Source organism: Leptinotarsa decemlineata, unplaced genomic scaffold (genome assembly GCF_025532065.1).
Source record: "Leptinotarsa decemlineata unplaced genomic scaffold, Ldec_3_MD MMD2_tig00004307_RagTag_RagTag, whole genome shotgun sequence".
In the NCBI taxonomy this organism is placed as follows: domain Eukaryota; kingdom Metazoa; phylum Arthropoda; class Insecta; order Coleoptera; family Chrysomelidae; genus Leptinotarsa; species Leptinotarsa decemlineata.
The window spans coordinates 14144623-14167536 of NW_027412606.1; the positions used below are offsets into that span (position 1 = coordinate 14144623).

A 22914-nucleotide genomic window follows, 5' to 3' on the forward strand; every position below is an offset into this window, starting at 1 on the left:
AAAACCTCATACTTTCTCAAGCGTTTTTATACTGATTGAATTCTACCTAATTTGAATTTTCAAAAGAATGTCTATTGGCTAATGATTTATCTTCATAATTGCTTTTTTAAGGTTTCATTTACAAACTATAAAATTTATAAAAGAAGGTCCTTTTTTCGTAAAACCATACTCAATGCCTTGACACATCAAGAATCTAAACTAGGCAATTACACTATGGTTGGAATGGAAAGTCATTGAAAGATGAGCCCCCTGACATCTTTGGTCCTACTTTTGGTTAAACAATATATGTCGATGATTTGCTGATTGTCTCTGAAAATTACCAAGAACATCCCATACATTTAAAACATATTTCTGCAAAATTACACAAAGTTGAATTCACAGTGAAGCTTATGCTGCTCTGGCACTGTCATGGAGCTGCAAAGGTTTATGGGTTTGTGTAACTATGAAAGGCAATTTTGCCCTGTTTAATGAATCCTCACAGCACTCGCCCGATAATGTGTTCTTTGGAAGTGGAATGATAAAAAAGAAAGGACATTCAAGAAGAGGCCACTGTATTTTCCTACCAGGATTCTGCCCTTCCTTGTCTGGGGGCCCAACTTTTTCAAATCCTTGATGAAAAACGTCGGACAGAAGCTTGGACCAGCTGACTCTTGCTGGATGAAGAAAAGTATTACAGCTCCAATGAGAAAGAGGTGCTTGCAGTTGTTTTTGCTTCCACGAAATGGCGTACCTACCTACTTAATAAACAAAAATGTTACCATCCACGATTACCAGGTTATCGTAAATCTTCAGACTGCTTGTTCGTTGTCTTCTCGTTCGACAAGATGGTATTTAGCTCAAAAGTTTTCTTTTTAAGTGCCCCATAGCTTTTCCACATTTTTGATATTCTAAAAAATATGTCAACTTGTCAAAATGATGATGAAAAATTGAGAGGTATGAGGAATTCACTTTCAAATAAAAGAATACCCGTCCAACTGATGAAGCTACCGTGTAGCGAGAAACGTTTCAAATAAAATTTGTAGTGTGAAAATTGTATAATTATTATCATGGATAGGGGAAAGTGGTTACCCTTCGTACACTTTTCAAATTTAATTTTTTTTTTCTTCATCACTAATTGTTGAATTTATCAACTTCATGTACCATGTACCCCACGTACGGGGTACGTTCGTACAGCAGGTGGGGTAGTTTCGTACGCCATGGGGTAGATTCATACAGGCTAATTAAAAAGCCAATCGAAGTCGTTGAATTTTTATTAATAATTATAAAAATATTTATTTATCAAAGAACTAACTTGAAAATATGTGACTTGATTAATAGTCGATAAAACTTTCTTTAAAAAAATAAAATCGTTCGTCCTTAGTTTACTTATTGATAATTCTAAGCTTTACAATCAGTCTAAATGAGATGGTTACAATCATTTTGTATGACATCGTTATATAGAGTCTGACAATTTAAACTTAAAGTAGTTAATCACACATTTGGTTGTTTCTTATTGCACATTATAATTATTTAAATCAACTGCAAATGTATAAAGTGTAGCCATTCTAGCGTGGTTGAGGATCATGGCGACATCTCTGATACACAGAGTGTGAATCTAAGTCTTTTTTTCAAACTTAACCAAAACATAACAATTATCTTTGATTTTCTCTGGTATCACAATTGAATTATTATTGATACTATGATCATCAGTCTCTTCGTCCATTTTTAAATCAACTGGAGATGTTGAACTCTCCCGCAAGCTAAATAGCGATCCTTCAGATTCCTCTGAATCTTCGTTGCTTTCTATTTTGTTAGCTTTCTTTTTATTGAACAGAGTTCTTTCAAACTACGGGTCACTGCTTTGGCTCTGGCCTTCCTTTTTTTTATCAATTCTTTGTCTATGTCTCTCTTCTAGTTCAGTTTTTTCAGGTGTATTTATATATATACGGGATTTACCCGGTTTTCTCCCAATATTGGTTTCTCTGTTTCTAACAGATGTAGGATAAGGTCTTATAACCTCTGGTGTTATGGAAAGATAAGAACTCGTTACAGATTGTGTCTCGGCGGCAGAGGTGGAAGGTTCACCAGTTCCAGTAACAATGTCTTGAGGATTATACGATAACCGTCCTTGTATTACATCATCAATTGCTAGATTCATTGACTCTTCATCCACTTCTTGAGTACGCGTATCTTTTTTTTATATTTTCGCACCATGATTCTGCAATGAAATATTAATTATAACCTTGACTTATCAAAAATATTTTATTTTCTTAGAAGTAGAATATTTCATAAAAGGGAAAATATGTTATTGTGTTGTCTGCACGATAATTTTAAAAGCTGACACTATATTTTATTTCATAAAAATTAAATTTAATATAGGTACTAGTGGTTAATAAAATCTAAAGGGGAGCATTCGTACGCGTACGAATGTGCCCCCCGTCTGGCTGTCCGAATGCACCCCATGTCTTTGCACAAAATTAAAATACAACTTTATACAAATTCTAATTCAGTTTGAGAAATATAACAATTGAAGCAGTCACAGAGAGCCAAAGCAGGTGAATTATCGTGATACAAAAGCCATAAATTGTTTTTCCACAATACCGGACGTTTTCTTCGTATTTCTTCTCGCAAGTAACGCATAACTTCAAGATAATACTCCTTATTGATCGTACGACCATGTGGCAAGAACTCCTGATGCACTTCACCACGGTAATCGAAGAAAACTTAGAAATCCTTGACATTTGATTAAACTTGGCGTCCTTTTTTAGTCTTGGCTCTTCTATTAGGACGATTGGACTTTCGTTTCGATGTCATAACCATATACTACCCATGATTCGTCACCAGGTACCCTTTTAAGCAAATCTGAATTGCCGTGGACGTGACTCAACAATTACTGAGCGATGCTCATGCGACGGTTTTTTTGGTCAAATTAACTTTCCCAACATTTTCATTGGTTGTTGGTTTCATTGGTCATTGGCGTTCATTCACATCTTCTCGATCTTCAGTGAAAAGCTTGAACCACTGGTAAACATTTTTCTGACTCAGAGTACCATCACCGTATCCCAACATCTCAAGTGCTTTTGAGCTCTTGATTCTTTTTTCACACAAAATTTTATGCAAATTCTTTGAATCTTTATTTTTGATAGCAGAAAACCGCCGAACACTGAAAACAAACACTTATAAAGTGTTATGCCTCTCAACAACAAACCGAACAAAACCACACTAATTCTGTCGTCAAGACAGTATGTCCGTATTCGGGACGTCCTTTTGACGAAGTACCCGGCTAGGCGTAGATCTGCATTAGATCTTCTGCTTCGAAGCCCCTCCTAGACGAGAGTCGGCGATCGATGGTTCATCGGAGGGTATTGAATTCACATTCAGTCCTTCAGGACCTGATGGTATCCTAGCATCTGAGAACACGAAAATGTCTGCATCTTCGCAGTTTTACGAAGCGAAACGTGATTTATTATCAAAGATTTGACTTGAATGTGAATCTCAATGTATACTAACTAAGCTGAAGGTGCCGCGAAGATACAACTTGCCACCACGATAGCATAAGGTCGGACCAGAAAGTTCCCTACGATTTTTTACACCTATCCGACACTCGACTTCGCGACTTTACCTGCCTATCCACCTAGCCTGATGGTGAGAACTGGGACGTTTAAAGCCCCCGGCTACTAGTGGCGCAACCCGCTTAGGTTACGCCACTAGTAGTAAGCTGGGTCGGCGTACCTCCCGAAGTATTTGGAACTAAGAAGATAGGGCAGATACGTCTAAGAAGGCCGGTTAGTTGGTCCTTCGTTGCCGAAGTCGTCGTCAACGAATTCTTTTTATGTCGTCTTGATAAGGACAAGTTAAAACCGTTTCAACGATGGATCTTGTCTTCAAAAAGGCCTTGACCACGCAGAAACTACAGCTGGATACGCCTTTGTACAATATTTCTCTCTTACAATCCAAGGTTCAATTATCTCCAATACTTTCTTTTGTGAAACAATACTACTGCAACGTCCGATATCTCTACTGAGATTTATATATTTTATTATATGGAAATTTCTATTTCCCTTGGCTTTTTCTCAAGAAATTTCACAATTCTGCAAAAGAACAGTTAACGTGGACAGCGTACGAGCACGCTTAGGCTCCGCCTACTACACTTCGATGCATTTATTGACTCTACTAAATTTCTATGCAAAATTATTCGCTTTCTTGGACGTTGATGTTACCCTGCTTGAAGAAGTCTCATGTAGTTTATAACGAACCAAGGCTGGGAAGTGCACTTTATTAAAAATATTTTCAACCAAGTGCATACAAAATTGCAATATCTAAGTTACAATGATGCCTTATTAACTAATTTCTATCACGTTTTCCCCCTAACCTAGAATTTAACTACAGTTCTTAACTGTTACGTTTTACTCGTGGATTTATTCGTCAATATTCCATCGAACCGGTGCGAACATCGAACAACCGTGAAACGTCGGCCGGGCTGGGCGCGGTCTAGGCAACGTCACATTTGAATTATTTAAAAAAACAATTCGTCAGGCCAGTCTCAAATTAAGTACACTGTAGGTTAATGGCTGACACCTATCAGAAAACAACTACTTCCCTGGCTAATACAACAAAGGTCGTTGGATTATATCCGACAGGTGTCAATGCAGGATTCTTCACTGAAGTTATTCCTGCATATGTTTTTGGCGATACAACTGTTCTCCAAGTATGCCCACTCATTTTTTCCCTTTTTCTTCCTTATACGAGGAATTGGGTAAATTTCGGATAGGCGGTGGGTTACTTTGAAAGAAATTCGATTTTCAATTATGGAAAATCATCGACTTCATGTTCATGATGGACACCAGTGTCTATCATCAACATGAGTGAGTGTCCAAATAGCTCGAAACCGGTCTGTAAGTGTGTTGCAATAATTGAAAATCGATTTCGGCAGTTGTATTGCCAACAGCATATGCAGGAATAACTTCAGTGAAGAATCCTGTACTTACACCTGTCGGATATAATCCAACGCCCTTCGTGGTATTAGCCAGGGAAGTAGTTGTTTTCTAATAGTCCAATAAACTACAGTGTAGGTAATTTGAACTGGCCTGATAATTTGATTTACAGCCAGTCTCCAAGTATGCCCACTCAATTTGTGAAATGTCACAATTGATTTATGGCTATAAGCAAATTATGAAGCTGAAATTGATGAAAATATTTTATAGAATCTTCATTTAAATCTCGTGTAGTAGTTTCTTATTCCAATTCAAGTCCTAATTCAGATCACTATTATAATGACAGCTCAACCTTCGGGAAAATTATGATGATAATAGCAATAATAATGATAAAAATAAATAGGCTTCAATGTCATAAGATATACTTATTGACAAAGCGTAACCGAAAGGGCCCAATTTTCAAAGTGCAAGTCAAATAATAAAAATAAAATATAAATTATCAAAGATTCAATAACTTCTCGTCTAAAACGCATATAATAGAGATAAACATACCCATAAAATAATAAGTAACTAAAGCTAATTTGTCTATAGACAAAAACATTTTTTACATCCCTTCTAAATAACTCTTTAGACGAGTTTCATCTGCGGACTGGCAGATGAAAGTTTTTTTTTAGCCACATCTTGAATGGGATAGGGAGTATGTGACTTTCATCAAGGTGGAGGACTGAGAAGTAAATTTATTTTCAGGGTTTTTCGTAAATTGAAAGGCGAATGCACCATGTGAAGAATAACGCCCTGGATTACGTACGTTCCTTTTTGATTTTTCACAACTTTTGAATTCGATTGAGCTCCAAAAATTTTTTCTATAAACTTATTACTTTTGTTTTTTCAATTCGAGATAGAGATTTTGGAATTTAAACTAGGAAAAGTAACGTTTTAAATTGGGTTTCCCGGAAAGCAAATGTTAATTTTGAAAACTTTCATTTTTCAGGATCATAACGGAGTCAGCTGTCTCCGTTGTTGGGTTAATAGAATTTATTCCAGATTTCAGGCATCCATATCTGAAACCAATGTGAATATAGGATGACATATGTGTGATATATTTGTTCTGTTATTCTATAATTCATCTGCGTCGCAATAAAGCTGAGATATTCAAACTTATTTGTGGCAGCTCTTTCCCTATGTTAATGGATTTTGCTTCCATTGCGGCGCATCAAGCCAATTTGTGGCAGCTATTTTATTCACAAAAGTTTTGCAAAATTCGGCCAAGTATGGCTGCTCCGTACGTGTACTTTTTGACGAATGTTTGTCTCTAGACTCTTGATGTTAGTTTGAAATTTGACTACAGTGCTTGACAGCAGTGAGATCAGGCAATACTGTTCATTCGAAATATTTTATAATTTGTTCGTTATGTTATTGTATATTCGAATAATTTGGGAGCAGTGCCAGCGATATGATTAGATTTCAATATTTTGAATTCCATTAATCAATATATAAATTTTATGAATAATCATACATTCCTACCCATTTCGTGATTTGTTTCTGGGGTTTATGTAAGTTACATCAATATATGATTAAGATTTATGTGCTTCAAAGGAATCCTTTTCAGATTTGAAATGTCCACAAACCTTCGACAATACAAAGAAAATGAAAACAGGATTCATGATCAACTTTATGACAATTTATGTGCACTCAAGTATTTTTATCAACCATCTCAGGATTTCAAACGCATTTTCAAAAAGGATATGTTTGTAAAAAACAACAAAGCAGCTTTTTATGAAGTAGCCTATTACCTACTGGATATACTAAATCCTGAACTTACAAGACAGAAATTATCAACTTGGCCTCCCTATGAAATCAGGAGGGAAAACAAATTTCGTAGTGAAATTTTACAATACATAAATGAGCTCAACTCTATTTATGAAAATGCAGATATACCTCATATAATGCCCTCTCATCTTATATCTCCAGGAGGTTCAAAATTTACAAAGTTTATGTTGAAACTATCCCAATTAGTTGTTTACGAACATTTACGTAAAACGAAAGAATCAGCTTTATTTGCTTGCCCTAAACCTAATAAAAATGCCATCATGACGAGGGTGACAATAAACAATATGAAAACAGCTACCTTTAAAATAGAAAATAGCACAAGTAATTACTTAATCAAATATGAAAATCAATACAAGAAAGTTAAAGAGCAAGCACAATCTTTGGTAACAGATCTGGCAGACTTGAATGACAAGATTGGAGAGGCAAGAAAAAAGCTTTTGCTCACTAAAGAGGAGTTTCGTAACAAATATCCACTCTATCCTGATATAAAATTCCTCAAGGAGAATATAAAACATCTAGAAAATGAATGGGATATGCTCAAACAAATCAATCATTTATTTTTAGAATCTAAGGAATTGTTATCCTACCTCACTAGCAATAATTCACTTCTCGAGTATAACAAAGAGGAGATAAAGAAGCCTAATATTTTACTACATTCAATAACAAACAATGATCCACTCAATTTTCCATTGATGTTCCAAAGCCTAAATATTTTTATAGAGGAGAAATCTATGGTACTTTCAAATTTTACCCCATCTTTCATCAAAGAAACCACAGAAAAATCTCAGAAACTTAATAATAAGTTATCACTATTGGAACAGGAGCTGTTGGACAGGAAACTTCAAACTCAATGTTTAACCAGTGAGCTGCAAGATATTGTCAAATTAATTGAACAGTTGATTTTAGTACCAGGTAAAATGGAACCTACAATAAATCTTTCAGATGAAATGTTCGGAATTCAACCTCTAGAAGATTATTCATAGAACACACTGTCATATAATTTATTTACTCCCAGGCAAAATATTTCCATTTTCAAATTTATTTCTTTTTAATAGTACAGAGTACCAACAGTCAAAAACGATCAAGAGTAGTATTAATTTATTGATTAAGACATTATTTCATTACCAATCAATAAAACAAGTTCTTCATAATTCAGTCTATGTTTTCTCTATATTTTTAAAGATTTGCAAACCTAAATGTTTTACCTTCTGGGACATTTCAACCTGCCATAGGTCTCATGAATCAGTGTTTGAATTAATTCTTTCCTAAAGAGAGTAACTGTCATTGGCGATAAAAACATCCCTTTCCAAAACACCATCTGTATATCATTCTCAGACAGAAACCTCAAACCGCGAATATCAAAGAGAAACCAGAGTTTGTATATAGAGAAAAGGGTTACAAAATAGTCGACTTTGGCACAGTATAGAAGTAAACACAAGTAAGTTCAATCTCCTCCATATTTGGGTCAAGATTCTCCACCTCGAATTTTATGCTCAGCCAACCTACAGCGCAACCGACTGAATCTGATGCAATTACCATGGAATAGAATATTATTACAGAGTGAGTCGTTGTAAGTGGTGGTTTTGTATTTGTGAAGAATGAACAAGTGTCGAGTTGATGTAATTTGCAGGGTGATGTCGGCATTAATTTTATTCGATTTCCAATTGACGAAAAAAGGTATGACTTTATGGTATTTATTATGTACGATTGAAGAAATGAACATATAACAAAAATCATAAAATAAATTTTTATAGACCATATATCTATAGTGGGGTCATTAATATGCAGACTTTTTTTTATGAAATTAATTTGATGAAATTGAACTTTGCAAAGAATATATTCCTCACAAGTAATGATATGAAATGACAAAACAAAACAATCGGAGTTCCACTGGGAATCCACAAAGAATAATGATTGTTGAACCACATCAAGTTTTTGATTTGACTAGTATGTATCTGTAGGAAAAAAATTACTTCCACTGAAATTTCTGCAAAAGCAAAATATCAAATGTATATTCAAATAACCTTTTTTGGAGCATACTTTCCATTTATATGTTCCAAATAATCTACCATAAATTGAAAATATGTCTTTTCTTACATTCTGTCGTCAATAACAATAAAACTAGAATATTATTCGATTGACACACTTCATAATTAGCAAACTAGGCAACCCAAAATTAAGATATCTGTATTTTATACTGAAGTTTTGGTTTAGAACAACCAACCCAATGATATAAAAAAGTTATTTCAGAAAAACGATTCAAAACCAAGCGAAATAAACGTTTGCTAAACTACCTCTTTTTTGTTTCTCATGAAATTTTGATTCAATCTATTTAATACCATTGTTTCGATGAAATGAGCATCAAGTCACACTTATTTTACAATATAGGAAAGGGTGGAATAGTTGGCTTCTGTAGCACAATATGCCTTGGTACTCATGGCAAAAGACATACATCAGAACTGAAAACGGCCTGTTGCATACTTTTTTGCCAATTCATCCACATCAATACCTGATATAAAAAGCATTGTGATTGAAGCTGTTAGGCAATTATCAAAAATTGGATTTAGAGTTAGGGGTATCATTTCAGACTTAGATTCTAATTTTTATAAACTTGCCAGAAAAGATCTCGAAGTGACTGTAGAGCAGACATATTTCTTTGTTGATGAGAAAAAATATTTTACTTTTTTGATACTCCTCATCTGCTGAAATGTAGCAGAAACCTTTTTTTGGTGACTTTTTGAAATCTGATGAATATACAACGAACAAAAGTCACCTTGAACAACTTTACAACTTGGATAGGGAAAAGCAATATAGACTAGCACCCAAACTTACTGATTCTAATTTATTTTCAACTAACTTTCTAAAAATGAAGGTTAAATTAGCCAGTCAAGTTTTCAGTCATTAGGTAGCTGCAGCGATAAATACTTATGCCAGTTTCAATCAAATACCATCAGCAGCAATAGGGACGGCTACATTCATTAAAAAATGGATAATGTGTTTGATATTTCGAATTCGAATCGATTTGACAATGTCAAAGATTTCAATAAACCTTTTTTTGGAACATCAAAACAAATTGATTTTCTGAAAGAAATGAAAATATTTTTCAGCAAAATTACTGTGCTATCAAAAAAAGGAAAAAACTCGACTGGACAAATAAGATTCATTGAGGGGTGGTAGATAACAATTTCGGTATTTCTGCAACTTTGGGAAAACCTACAACTGAGAAATACTTGTGGAAATGCTAGAAACCCAACTCCTATTCAAATTGCCAGAGCTTTCAAAAACACATTTACTCTTCAGTATTTCACACAGGCAGAAGGAACTAACAGTCTAGAACAGTGGTCGCCAACCTGTCGATCGCGAGCTACCGGTAGCTCGCGGAGGCAATTCTGGTAGCTCTCACAACGATTTTAATTTAAAAAATACAAACTGCAAAAATCAGAGAAGCTTCCGAAAATTCCACAAAAAAATCTAATTGTCATAATATTAAACATAAACAGCGGCAACGTTGTGGTGAGCGATCTGCCGCTGACGCCATCAAGCTAGAATCGGCTAGAACCGACCAGCCGGACCAGCGCGTTAGTGTTCGAGAACGATCTGGATTGCTTTGAACGGGATAAATACGCACGGCGCGGCGACATTGCGCTTAGTTTAAATCTGAACGCGTAACCAACGTCCAGCGGTTGGGTTAGTAGAGAACAACAAAAATACTATTATGGCAAGCAGTTGTAAGAAGGTAAAGACATACCACTTTCATTAGGAATGGGAAGAACAATACTTTTTTACAGAAGTTAAAGATAAAAATGTGTGTTTGTTATGTAATACTTCGGTCTCCGTTGCTCAAAAAGGAAATATTGAGAGACATCATAAAACTGTACATTCTAATTTTGAAAAATCATTCCCACTACATTCTGCCGCCAGAAAGGAGAAACTGAAACAGTTAAAAAAGCAGTTAATTGGACATCAATCAATATTTTTAAGAACAGTCGACAAAAATAAGGCTGCAACTGAAGCATCGTACCGTGTGTCCCAAATAATTGCACAAAAAAAGAAACCTTATGAAGACGGGGAAATGATAAAACAGGCGTTTTTAGAAGCTGCTGATTCATTATTTGCCAACTTTAGAAATTAAGACGAGATACAGTGATGAGACGTGTAGAAGTAATGAGCAATGATATTTTTTTACAGTTAAGAACTGACTTAGATAACTGTGTTTATTTTTCACTTCAACTTGATGAATCAACAGATGTCGTTGACACTGCCCAGATGGCCGTGTTCGTCAGAATGGTTTTTAATGATTTTACGATTAAAGAAGATCTTTTGAAGTTCATTCCACTGAAAGGACACACTACTGGACATGAGTTGTTTTCTCATTTAAAAAATATTATTTCTTCCGAGAAAATTCCAATATCGAAAATGGTAGGCTTGACAACCGATGGCGCTCCAGCTATGGTGGGTTGTGATAAGGATCTGGTGGCGTTATGTCGTAAAGATGAAACTTTTCCGCAATTTCTCTGTTACCACTGCATTATCCATCAGCAAGCATTATGTGGAAATTTCCTGAAACTAAACAACGTTATGAAACTGGTGGTAAAAATTGTGACCAAGATTAGAGCTCAAGCGTTACAAAGAAGATTATTCAGAACCTTGGCCGATGAAGTTGACTGTCAATACGGGGACCTACTTCTTCACTCTGAAGTCCGATGGTTAAGTAGAGGACGGGTGCTGAAACGTTTTAGTGATGTCCTATCTGGCATAGTTCAATTTTTCAAACAACGCGATGAACCGACTCCGGAACTAGAAAATTCAATCTGGCTTAGAGATTTAGGTTTTCTCGTGGACATTACAGAGATATTAAACGAACTTAATTTGCAGCTTCAGGGGGGAGACAAAGAACTAGCGGAAATGATTTCTGATATGAAAGCATTTATCAAAAAGCTGGAGTTTTGGGAACAAAACCTAATTAACAGTGATGCCAAGCATTTTCCTATTCTTTCAGAAAAATTATCTCAAAATCCATTAGAACCCTATGACAACAAATATCATGTAGAAATAATTTCTACCCTGAAGAATAACTTCAAAAATCGTTTTAAGGATTTCAATGAAATGGCTTTAGTAGCGCAGTTTGTTGTTTCACCCTTTATGGAAATTGATACCCAACAGTTTGCAACTTGTGTTATGCAGAACTTTGGCGAAGACATCGCTGCAACAGAAATGGAAGCCATTGAGTTTCAAAATGATTTAGCCTTAAAATAGTTAGTCTCAAGTACTGAATGTATCTGGCCTATTGTAAGTAAAGACAAATATTCAGTTCTATGCCGTGTTGCCTTGAAAGTGAAAGCATTATTCAGTTCAACCTATTTGTGTGAATCTTCTTTTTCCAATATGAAGTTTATTAAGAACAAATATCGCAATCGACTTACAGATGAACATTTGGATAATTGTATTCGAATGGCTGCATCAAATTATACTGCAAACATTAAAAAAATTATCGATGAGTCTGAGTGTCAGCCTTCTCATTGAACGTGCTTTTTTATTTTTCAATGTTTATGTTCATGATAGTGCGTTACTTTTTTGTTGTTATTATTAACTATTTTTAAATCATACGTGACATGCCGTTGTGGCTGGATAAAAGTTTGTGTTTATTATTCAAACACATTCGTTTGATAGGTAGGAATGTAGCTATGAACAAGTACGTACTATAGTAATATTAGTTATTAGTTTATTATAAGTACCTATGTATTATGTATTACCAGAGTTAAATAGTAAAATAAATACATATAATGATAAATTAACTGTAGATTATTTCATTTACGTTGCGTTACGTGGCTTCCTTGTGGGTAGCTCGCTGTTTATTCCAAAATTAACAAAGTAGCTCAACACATTGAAGAGGTTGGCGACCACTGGTCTAGAAGATACTTGTGAGATTCTATCTAATATTACAGATGGTGATATAAATAGCATGAAGAATTCTTGTGAAGTTCCAAAAAATTCCTATAAACCTTTGAGAGTACAGACAAACGATTATAGAACTCCAGCCACTCCCGAAGGCAATAGCTTTGGCTATGTCTGTGGATATCTTTTGAGAAAATGTTCAAAAAAACATTCATGTAAAGTATGTATAAATTTTGCCACGGCGGCTAGTACCACACTGAATGAAACAAATGTATATGGTTATTTCAAGGCAATACAGAAGCCAAACAGTTTATATATGCCTACAGATTCATTTTTACAAAGTATCATTCATCTAGAGACAAAAATTTTTAATCACTTTAACAATTTATGTGCCACTGATTGCATCGGCAACCAGCTCAAAACAATGTTTTCAAAAATTAACATTTCTCACCCTTGTAATAATTTTCCTATGTATTATTTATTTTATCTTCTCACAAGGGCAAAAATTTATTATACTTTGAAACTTCCCAATAGAAATTTGAAAACAAATTATAAAAACAATTAAAAAAATCAAAAACTCTGTATTCTGAAAAACCTTAGAATAAATTAGCATAAGTTTTTGACCTAAATTGTATAATCTTACTTTAGAAAATATACGTTTATTTCACCATAAGGTCTTATTTTTTATCAATTCCTAAATAGTTCACAATCATATGAGACATTTATTGTGAGGTCCTCGTAGCAATGATGAAGTCAGATCATGATCATATATTTTTTGATCGAACCTTGTGCAGAGGTGCACAAAAGCTCTCAGCCGACACACTCCTGCCCTGCCACAAGCCATCAAAAAATAAAATCATCCAATAAATCAAAGACGCCGACCGGGAGTGAATTTACTTGTATTTACTTTTATAAGGTGACTTTGAAAAAAGGGACACTTGAGATAAGGGAAATTGTGTCCCTTCAATGATGTTAGAGATTTTTTATTTGACTAATTTCTTCATTGCCATTAGTGGTTTTACAATTCAGTTATATAAATTGACAATCCAATTTGTGTGAAAAATTGTAAAAATTACTTAACATTCATGGAAAAATGAGTTTATAAAGACTTATAAGCATAATTAATCGAAGCAAAAATGGATTTAATGTTCTTATCCGGATGATAGTCCTGAAATACATTTCAATTAGTTGAAACAAGACTCTTTTGCTTTCTGAATTAAAACAAAATAAAGGGATTTTATTCTTAATTTACATTAATGACCTATTGCTGGTGATACCACAATTTTATGATATGCCCCTAACAACCATACGTTGTATGAAGTTATTGGGAGTGACATCACGAAAGTGAAAGACTGGTTGGACTCGAATCTCTTGAGCTTGAAATTATCAAAAACAAAAGTAGTGTTCTGTCGTTGCCAAATTCCAGCTTTACACCTAAATAATATTCAAATTGACAATGTAATAAGTTCTAAATTCTTTGGCATATTCATTGACAATAATTTAAAATTCAACAAACATGTAGATAGTTTGAAATCCAAGCTCTCCTCTGGATATTATGCAATACGAGTAACTGCATTAGAGCTCGGATCTGCAGTAGCTAGAATGGTTTATCATTCCCTTCTTGAATCCCATCTTCGTTATGGTATTTGCTTTTAGGATGTGTGTTCTACCACATGTCTTCAATCAGTATTACTGATACAAAATCTTGCAATACGATGCGTATGTAGAGCCAAGCCAGGGAATCTTGTCAGCCTCTTTTCGCCTCTACAGAATCGTAGCTGTAGTCTCCTTATTTATATTTGAAACGATCTGCCTTGTCTTTAAAAACAGGAACTTGTTCAACAACAATGTATCAAACCAGGCAAAGATTCAGCTTCAAATTACCGTTGCCCTCTTGGACCCTAGTTGAAGATTCCAATATTTACAACAGTCTCAAAATGTTCAATCACCTTCCTCAATCTATAAGAACCATAAATAACCTTAGCGCTCTTAAGAAAGAGTTGAAAGACTTGCTTTCTGTTAGACCTTATTATAGCTTAGCAGAATTCTACGAAGATAATTTTAATTGAGTATGACTAACTGTAATATCTACGGTATTTTATTGATTTGATTCAATTCAATCCAAATTGATTTATTTCATTTTATTAACCATGTTCTTATATCCTGAACGTTTTTATTAGGTTATTGTTATTTACATGTCTCTTTTCAGTTCATGTTATCACTTACATTTTGTGATTTAATTTTTATTTTATTTATCACAAGGCTTTGTAAATGAGGATTTATTCTTCAGACAATAAAGTATAATTTGGATTTGAAAGTTTTTTCCCCCCAAAAAACCAATCTCTCCTTAAAATACACCTTTTTCAATTTAAATGAAATTCCTATAGATTAACTGACTGTGTGAACATAGACGTTACTTTCTCAAAAAACATACCTATTTGAAGAAAAAAATTAAAATCATATGTGGGAAAAATTGATTCACCCCCTAAAATCCTCAATTCACTCCCATTTTTAGAAAATTGTTTTTTTTTAATTTCGAAAAATGGGTATTGAAATTTGTTATTTTTATCAAAATCACTACATAGTATAAAATATAAAACAAAGTCGCTTTCCGCTATCTGTCTCTATGTATGCTCAGATCTCTAAAACTACGCAACGGATTTGGAATGAATATGATTCAAGGGGAAGGTCGATATGTATATAACATTCATAATATGGTAGAGAAACACTGATAATTTTAGAGGTTTCTTATAGTGATGTGAAGAAACACATTTCTGGCACTTACATTGTAAACGCTGGCTGCACCCTCAAAAAGGTGTAAAAAAAAGTCGCGATGGTATATGTCTATCTCTTAGGGATAACCCAATATAACACAAATTTTTATCCTCGAGAAATAGTGGATTATTTACAAAGCAATTTTAAGCAATACAGTATTAATCCTTATCCGATCAAGTACAGCATGTAATTTAAATGTATATTTTCGAAGATACTATAGATTTAAAATGCAGGAACATAGTGGTTGCGGCGGTAACTGCCGGGGCGGCGCGTGCCTTCAAATAGTGCGTCGAAGGACGCGCTTTGCCCTATAGCACTTTATGATTAGCAGCGATCGCACGCGGTTTTATAGTGCCGCACAAATTTTAGGAAGGTGTCCCACTTGAAAGCGGGACACCTTCCTAAAATTTGCATCTTTTTCTCCGATTTCAAAGAACTTTTTTGAAATGAAGGGCTCAAAGAACTGTACTTTGAGACCAAATATCAGGACCAAGGCCTGCTGCGAATATAGGTTAAAATACAAGAAATCGTATTAGCGATTTTCTTAGGAAAAATTTAATATCTCCATTGGACTGGGCACCCTCTCAAATGATGGTATACCAAATTTCATTAAAAAAAATTCATTATTAATTATTCTGCAATATTGCAATATTTTCGTATCAATCATCATTCAAGTTTGTGAACGGCTTCTTTGAAATCGAAGAAAAAATGCATTTTCGGTTGGGTAACTGCCACACATACCTACAAAGTCATAGGTCTGCATGAGAGGAAAGGTGCAACCTTTCGTGTCATAATGCACCTCTCCGGAATATTATTCATTATTCCAACTCCCTCCCCGGAGTATGCTTGTGGAGTTGTTTCCTCGCTCTGGCTGCAGGTGGCGCAGTGGACATCCCACTGAATCAACTGCAGAGAAATTCCATGACTAGCTGGAATTATATTTGTTTGGTCGTGATACTCAGAAGGTTCACACTGTTCTGAAGAGACCATGCATTGTACTGATGATGGAGCAATCACCCCGAAACCGGTCTATCGGTTGGTAGGATCGACAAAACGAAATTAATTTCTGCTTTTCATAGTGGGAAATAACTTGCGACGAATCTTCCCAAATCGAAGAAGTTGCACAGGTGCCTGATGGTTTTATTTCAAATCTCTACCCTGCATTAGCTGGGTTAGTTGTTGTTTTTTCCGTTGGGTATCTGCCACACGTACCTACAAAGTCGTAGGTCTGTATGACAGGAAAGGGGCAACCTTGAGCATGTCATATATATAGGAACTGGAACAAACCAAAGGGTGATTGAATATATACATATAATTTGAATATTCAAAAAAGCCACTTAACTATACTAAATCTAGATATTTTTTAGAAGAATACAAAAAATATCAACAGTCAAAACTGTGTCACAAATAGTCGGTTAAATGCGTGCACTCAGGATTGAAGTTGTTCCAGTAGCAACAATAACTTCTGGACCCTGCCCTGGGTCGCGCTGGGGACTCTGAAATTAAGAAAAAAAGTTATTCAAGCCAAATAGCAATAACCTCAAAAAATAACTTTCCTGGTTTTCTGATTCTCTATCAGTATATTGATATATTTTCATCAAAGAAAAATGTTTTGTTTATCGGTAACTTATTGTACCTAATAATTTTGCCTATCAAAAAAAGAGCTTAAAATATTATAGGGTAATTATTTTAACATGAGATCTAAATCCGTCTTTAGAATTTACAATAAACGATTTCTTAGTTTTCTCGAAAGTTGCTACATTTTTCAATTTTTTTCGATAGAAAGAAATTGTAAAATATATATGTTGTCGTTGACAGACTATCTAAACATTTGATGTAGTACAAGGCAAGGTTAGCCTGATTTAAATCATGATTCAAATTGAGGAATTTCTAATAAATTTATTATTGATTTGAATGAAAAAACTATAAAATGAAACAATTTTTTCAATATCGACGAAAATCAAACTTATAAACTTTTATAAAAAACTCTATTGAACAAATCTAAAAAAGTTGAGTAATGTTTACAAAAACATTTGAACATTGTCCCACCTGCTTCGCTGTACTTTGCTCTGGCAAAATGATCAGTTCTGAAGTATTTCACAAGATGTGTAATATTTTATTCAATATATCTTATCTCGAAGTCTTAAAGCAAGTTTGAAATATGGGCGGCACAACCATACTACTTTTGCATTTGTCTTGCCTTCTATTGTCTTTCTCATAATGGAATTTTTAAAAATCGAATTAATTTACAAACTTGTATCTTTTTTGAAAACCAAGCATTTGATATTCAGCTTTCAGCACTTTTTTCATTGCATTCTCTTTTCTTTCCAGCATTAACATTATTTATATTTCTTATTTTAAAAAACGTAAACTGTACCGAAACTAAACTCTAATGCAACTACAGTCACCATCTACGAAAAAAAAACATAAATTTAAAAATCAATCCACCCTGCTTTTATAAATTCAGAGCGTTTACCGTTGAAATAAGTCACAGCCGTGCGTGAGTTTCCAACAAGAATAAACTAATCCAAGCCAACTCGATTTTAAACAAGATTTGTCTTGTCTGGCGAATAAAATAAAAATCATTTTAAACAATTTAATTATATACATTTCACAACAATCTATGTTAAATTTGCCGATCAGACTTCAGAATCAATGAATTCAGGTTAATTTCTGTTGCAAAACAAAATGGACAATTGAAATTTACAAAAGTTATATAATAAAAAAAGTGATTACATAAATACATAATAAATTTTTCATAATTTATTGAAAAACCCGAATGAATCGGATTTTTTCATTTAAATAAAATAAATCAGTGTTTTTTAATTTCAAAAAACTCATGATTTGCCGTTCCTGGTACAGGGTATTCTCTTATATCATTATGTTTCCATTTCTTCACATTCTACGACTCTCTTCAAGATGGGGTGCCAAATACAATTATGTATCTTGTCAAAAAAATAGCATTGGTAACTAAAAGACTAGTCAATTGTGGCAGGTATTTCACTTGAAGGCTGTTTGTTTGTATTTGAAAATGTATATTCATATATAAAAAGTGACCTGTTTCAGGATTTTTCATTTGCATTCATAATTACGTAAAAAACGAATTTATGTTATTATAGATCCTCACTGTATAATCAATCAACAACTTTGTCATACATCATATTTCAAAATTTCCTTGATATCTCACTTCCGTTGTCTACTATATAAAATGATTTGAAATCCCTGAAATAGCTAAAAAAGAAGAATTGAAAATGAGTAGCTGAAAATAACAATTATATTAACCAAAATAAACCTGAAGTGAAATAATAGTTAAATAAAATACAAGTAAAAATAGGAATAGCAGACCATGTTTGGACCCATCAACACAACATCGAGTGGTCCCAAGCTGAGATCTTGCACAGAAAGGAACATTGATTTAGGAGAAAATTCAAGGAAGCCGCATACATGTTGTCCAACAACGTATTCAGCCAAGCCAGCGTAGAAATACGCAACATATGGAAACCCACCATCAAGCGAAAAATGGCCAACTCCCGCCAAAACGGTCATCTCCCACGGAACCAGTGAAGCGGAAAATGGAAAGAGGGGATAAGTGAAAGTACTAGAACGATCTATAAATAGTCATCTCTCGGAGGAATCAGTCCAGTCATCACCCGAAGACGATTGTGGATACTAACAATCGAAACGTCGTGAACTAACGTGACTTGGAATCTCTCCACTTTTTAATTTTTATTTTCTTTTCTTTATTCATTTCTTTATTTTTATTTATTCAATTGTTCTATTTTTACTTGTATTTTATTTCACTATTATTTCATTTCAGGTTTATTTTGGTTATTATAATTGTTATTTTCAGCTACTCATTTTCAATTCTTCTTTTTTAGTTGTTTCGGGGATTTCAAATCATTTTATATAGTAGACAATGGAAGTACGAACTAGTGAAATTCATCATGAAACATTGTCAATCACCTTCAAAAAAAATTCCTTGATATCTGTCTGAAAAATATAAAAACAGAGCGAGAAAACTGAGAAATTGCTGATTTCTGAATACGGGGCCAGATTGTGGTCTCTGAAATGTCAAGATAAAAACCCTATAAAATTCATCGTATTTTTTTGATAGGCAAAATTGTCAAATACAAGAAAATCTTTCTTTAAGATGAATATATTGATTTTACGCAGTAAATTATCAGAGAGAATTTTTTGGTTATTTCAAAGGTTTTGTCTGTTTTTCTGAGTCTACTTTAAACTGTAATATCTCAGTGAACCCTTATTCAATTTAATCGAAGTGAGCACTTTTTGAATCGGTGCACTTTTGCCAGCTTAACACAAGTCGATTAAGTCCATCAGCATAAAAACTATACTATACTTTTTCTGGGTGCGTTTTGTTGGCACTCTTATTTCAGATTGGGCCATTCCTGCCAAAAGTTATTCACTCTCTCCGCTCAATCAAAATAAATCAGGCAGGGACAGGAATAAATTTTGCCTGGAGATAATCAATCTGGATGCCAAGAAAACCCATCTTTTGACAGACTGACCAATCAGCAGCATTGTTTATCAAGCAGTCTTAAATTCTCATAATTGTTTTCTTTTGATCATTAGAATGAATTTAGTTTCAGTTAATTACTTTGGTGGTGTACATCCAATTTATGTAACCCCAACCAAGACAACCCATTATTTACTGGAGCTGATTATGAAAATTTTTGGTGCTGATCATCAGTCTAAATACTTTCTAGATTAATTTAAAGTTTAGAAATACCTTCACTTGTATCTTATTCTTCAAGACAGCTGCTCTTAATATCAGCATCCTCGTCCTTCTCTGATACTCCTGCCCCATGAGTAAACTTTTCTCAAATGTAGTGCTGCGTTGATCCACATCTTTAGCGAAAATGATTTTATTATGAGAATCTATCCTAGCTTGGATCTGACCATCCAGAATAAGTTGCATCAGCTCGTCTTCAAGAGCGGAAACGGATCTATTAAAGGCAGAAGCCATTTTGTGCATATCTGCAGACAAGTATGGACTGAAGTACTGAATCAGTGCCCTATTTCGAATTTGAGTATACAAAGTGTTAACATGTGGAGCTATATACATATCCAGCAACAAATTGTCTTTAGTTTCATCAAGTAATTTCAAACAAGATGCATACTTTGACTCATAGAATTTGAAGATGATATCACGTAGCTGAGGCTCTAATTCTAAAAATAGCTTGAAAGAACTACTAAAAATTACATTTTTTTGGAGTTCATGTCTGTCATAGGTGGCTAAAGCACAGAGACCCCCATACATTGCTACATTATTTGCAGACAGCAACTCAGGAAAATCACAATGATCAATATTGGCCTGCAGGAAGTGTTTAGCTGCCGATTTATATTTCCTAGAAGCTAACTCGGCCAATCCAGTGGCACATTTTAATTTAGTGACAATAACTTGATTAGAATCTTTCGTGTGGGTTTCTGAGAAATCCGGTGTACTCTCAGCTTTTGAAACATAGCTCAAAACATGTGACCAATTCTGTAAATACACTGACACTTTTATCACATTTAGGCACATGTTTACAACATGTTTACCACTTGTACAATAATCTCTTGCTCTAGAGTAACATTTCAATGCATTGGACAAATCACCACAATCTAAATAATGATCTCCAAGATCGTCATGACCCCTACGAATACTTTCTTTAATTGAGTTGGTTTTATAATTTTTCAAATCGTTGTCCAACTTTTCCAGCTTCAAAGCGGCCTTCTTGGACCTACTCTCCATCCACAAGTTATCAACTGCAGGTATATCCTGTGAAGTTGCTGAAGCAGCTACATCTGGAACACTCAATGCTGTAGTTACTTCTGCTAATTTTTGGTGCAGGACTTGATACAAATTTACATTGTATGTAGTCATTACATATGATATAGCCATTTTCAGGGCTTCAAGTTTGAGCGAGGGGCAATGATCAATGACATAAATGAGGCGATACAACTTTGCAAGACCTATATAGTTATTTGCATACACCTCTAGGTCCAGAGTTGGGTTTTCTACAATATAACTATCTTCTTCATTGTTATCGTTATCTTCAGGAGGAGCATCCACTTGCATAGGTTCGATGGCATTCTGTAAAAAGCAGATTTATTACATATTTAATCTCTGAAATGACATGATACCTCACCTGAGCCATAAGGACAAAATTAAAGCAGCGGCTTCAAACTTGAAAACAAAGTAATACAATTTTAATATTTAATTTACGAGACTTTTTAAGGAAACTAAGCAAATTTTTCAACTACAAGTAGAAATACAAAATTAAAATATATAATTGTTACAGTGTTGCCAAAAGTTTTCATCCATGTCTCCCATTTCCCAAAGTGACATTTTGCAACTTATAAACAATCAGAGCCGGTCTCCTGAAAAAGGGGAAAATTTTGAATGTAATTAATAGGTATATCAAAATTCAATTACAGAAAAAAACAATTAATTTGTAATGAATAGTTTTCATCATTTAATAACAACATTCAATCTACAAAACTCATCAATAATTGAAGCATTGGGTATATTAATTTTTCATTTCGGTTATAAAGTGATGGTAATATAGTAAAATTCGAAACCTCTGACGGAAGCACCAAACTCTTACGAAGCAGACCACTATTATCTTCATGAAGTCATTGTTCATTGTGGTTCTGACGTTGAATCTGGTCATTATTACGCATTGGTCAAAGACGATACGGACTGGTTTAAGTTTCACGATAGTCATGCCACTTAAGTGTTCTGGCGATGTCTTGAATTTATTGGATACACCCTACATTTTGTTTTATGGAAGAGAGGACATTGGCAGATCAAGATCTTCAGATGACGCGGTGCTGCAGGATTTTCCGGGTATTCCTGCAGCTGAAAAAGCAAATGCGCCACTGGAATCAAAGAAGTCGCCCCAGAGCGCTAATTAATTTTCGTTGTTGTTTCATAATTTCACGATTTGTATTAGATACTTTCTTCTTGACATTCAATAATATTTCATAGGGATTCGTACCAAATGATTGATGGAAAGTTATATGTAAATTTATAATATCAATTGGTTCAAGTTTGGTAGATCACATAAATAATTTTCATTCTGATTATATGTTTATGAAATTGTTTTAATTAGTTGGAGATGTTTGATAATAGTTGAACTAAATTTTTCATGACACCATTGTTCTGGGGATGATTTGAGGAACAAAAGTACGACTTTGAGTTTATGAACTCCCTAAAGTTCAGTGACTATGGAATTTTGAAATTCGGTTTCGTTATCTAAAATAATTTGTTTGTATATGCCATAGTGAGAAAAGAGAAACTGTTTGAGTTTGTACCTGTTACCACATTCGTGGTGTAATGAGATTAATCGTATTTCTAAAAATTATCTATAATTGTAAAAAAAATATTATTATTTTCTTACAGGATTTCTGGCATATTTGCACTATTGACTCAGTTCAAGTTCATTCATGAAACTTTAAATATAACTTTTCATATTTGGCTAATAATCATTTTCTT

The 22914-nt window shown here is 34.1% G+C and overlaps 2 protein-coding genes across 2 annotated transcripts; one reads left to right on the forward strand and one right to left on the reverse strand.

The window, feature by feature from the left end:
• Positions 1–6257: 6257 nt before the first annotated feature.
• On the forward strand, positions 6258–7894 carry LOC111513782 (uncharacterized). Its single transcript, XM_023170007.2, has 2 exons — positions 6258–6466; positions 6523–7894. The coding sequence occupies exon 2, from the start codon at positions 6530–6532 to the stop codon at positions 7724–7726; it is 1197 nt and encodes a 398-aa protein (XP_023025775.2). The 5' UTR covers positions 6258–6466; positions 6523–6529; the 3' UTR covers positions 7727–7894.
• Positions 7895–16707: 8813 nt separating this feature from the next.
• On the reverse strand, positions 16708–21746 carry CSN1b (COP9 signalosome subunit 1b). The gene is made up of 3 exons (XM_023170004.2): positions 21566–21746; positions 20164–21510; positions 16708–16909 (listed from the first exon to the last, which is right to left on the reverse strand). Exons 1-3 carry the CDS (start codon positions 21572–21574, stop codon positions 16829–16831), a joined length of 1437 nt encoding a protein of 478 aa, XP_023025772.2. The 5' UTR covers positions 21575–21746; the 3' UTR covers positions 16708–16828.
• Positions 21747–22914: the final 1168 nt, after the last annotated feature.

Bases quoted from the DNA above. Each gene is read 5' to 3' on its own strand.
- CSN1b (XM_023170004.2), bottom strand. The intron at 16,910-20,163 runs GTATTTCTAAAC...TCTTAATTTCAG, and splicing joins AGAATAAGATACAAGTGAAG to AGTCCCCAGCGCGACCCAGG.
- LOC111513782 (XM_023170007.2), top strand. From the start codon at position 6,530: ATGTCCACAAACCTTCGACAATACAAAGAAAATGAAAACAGGATTCAT.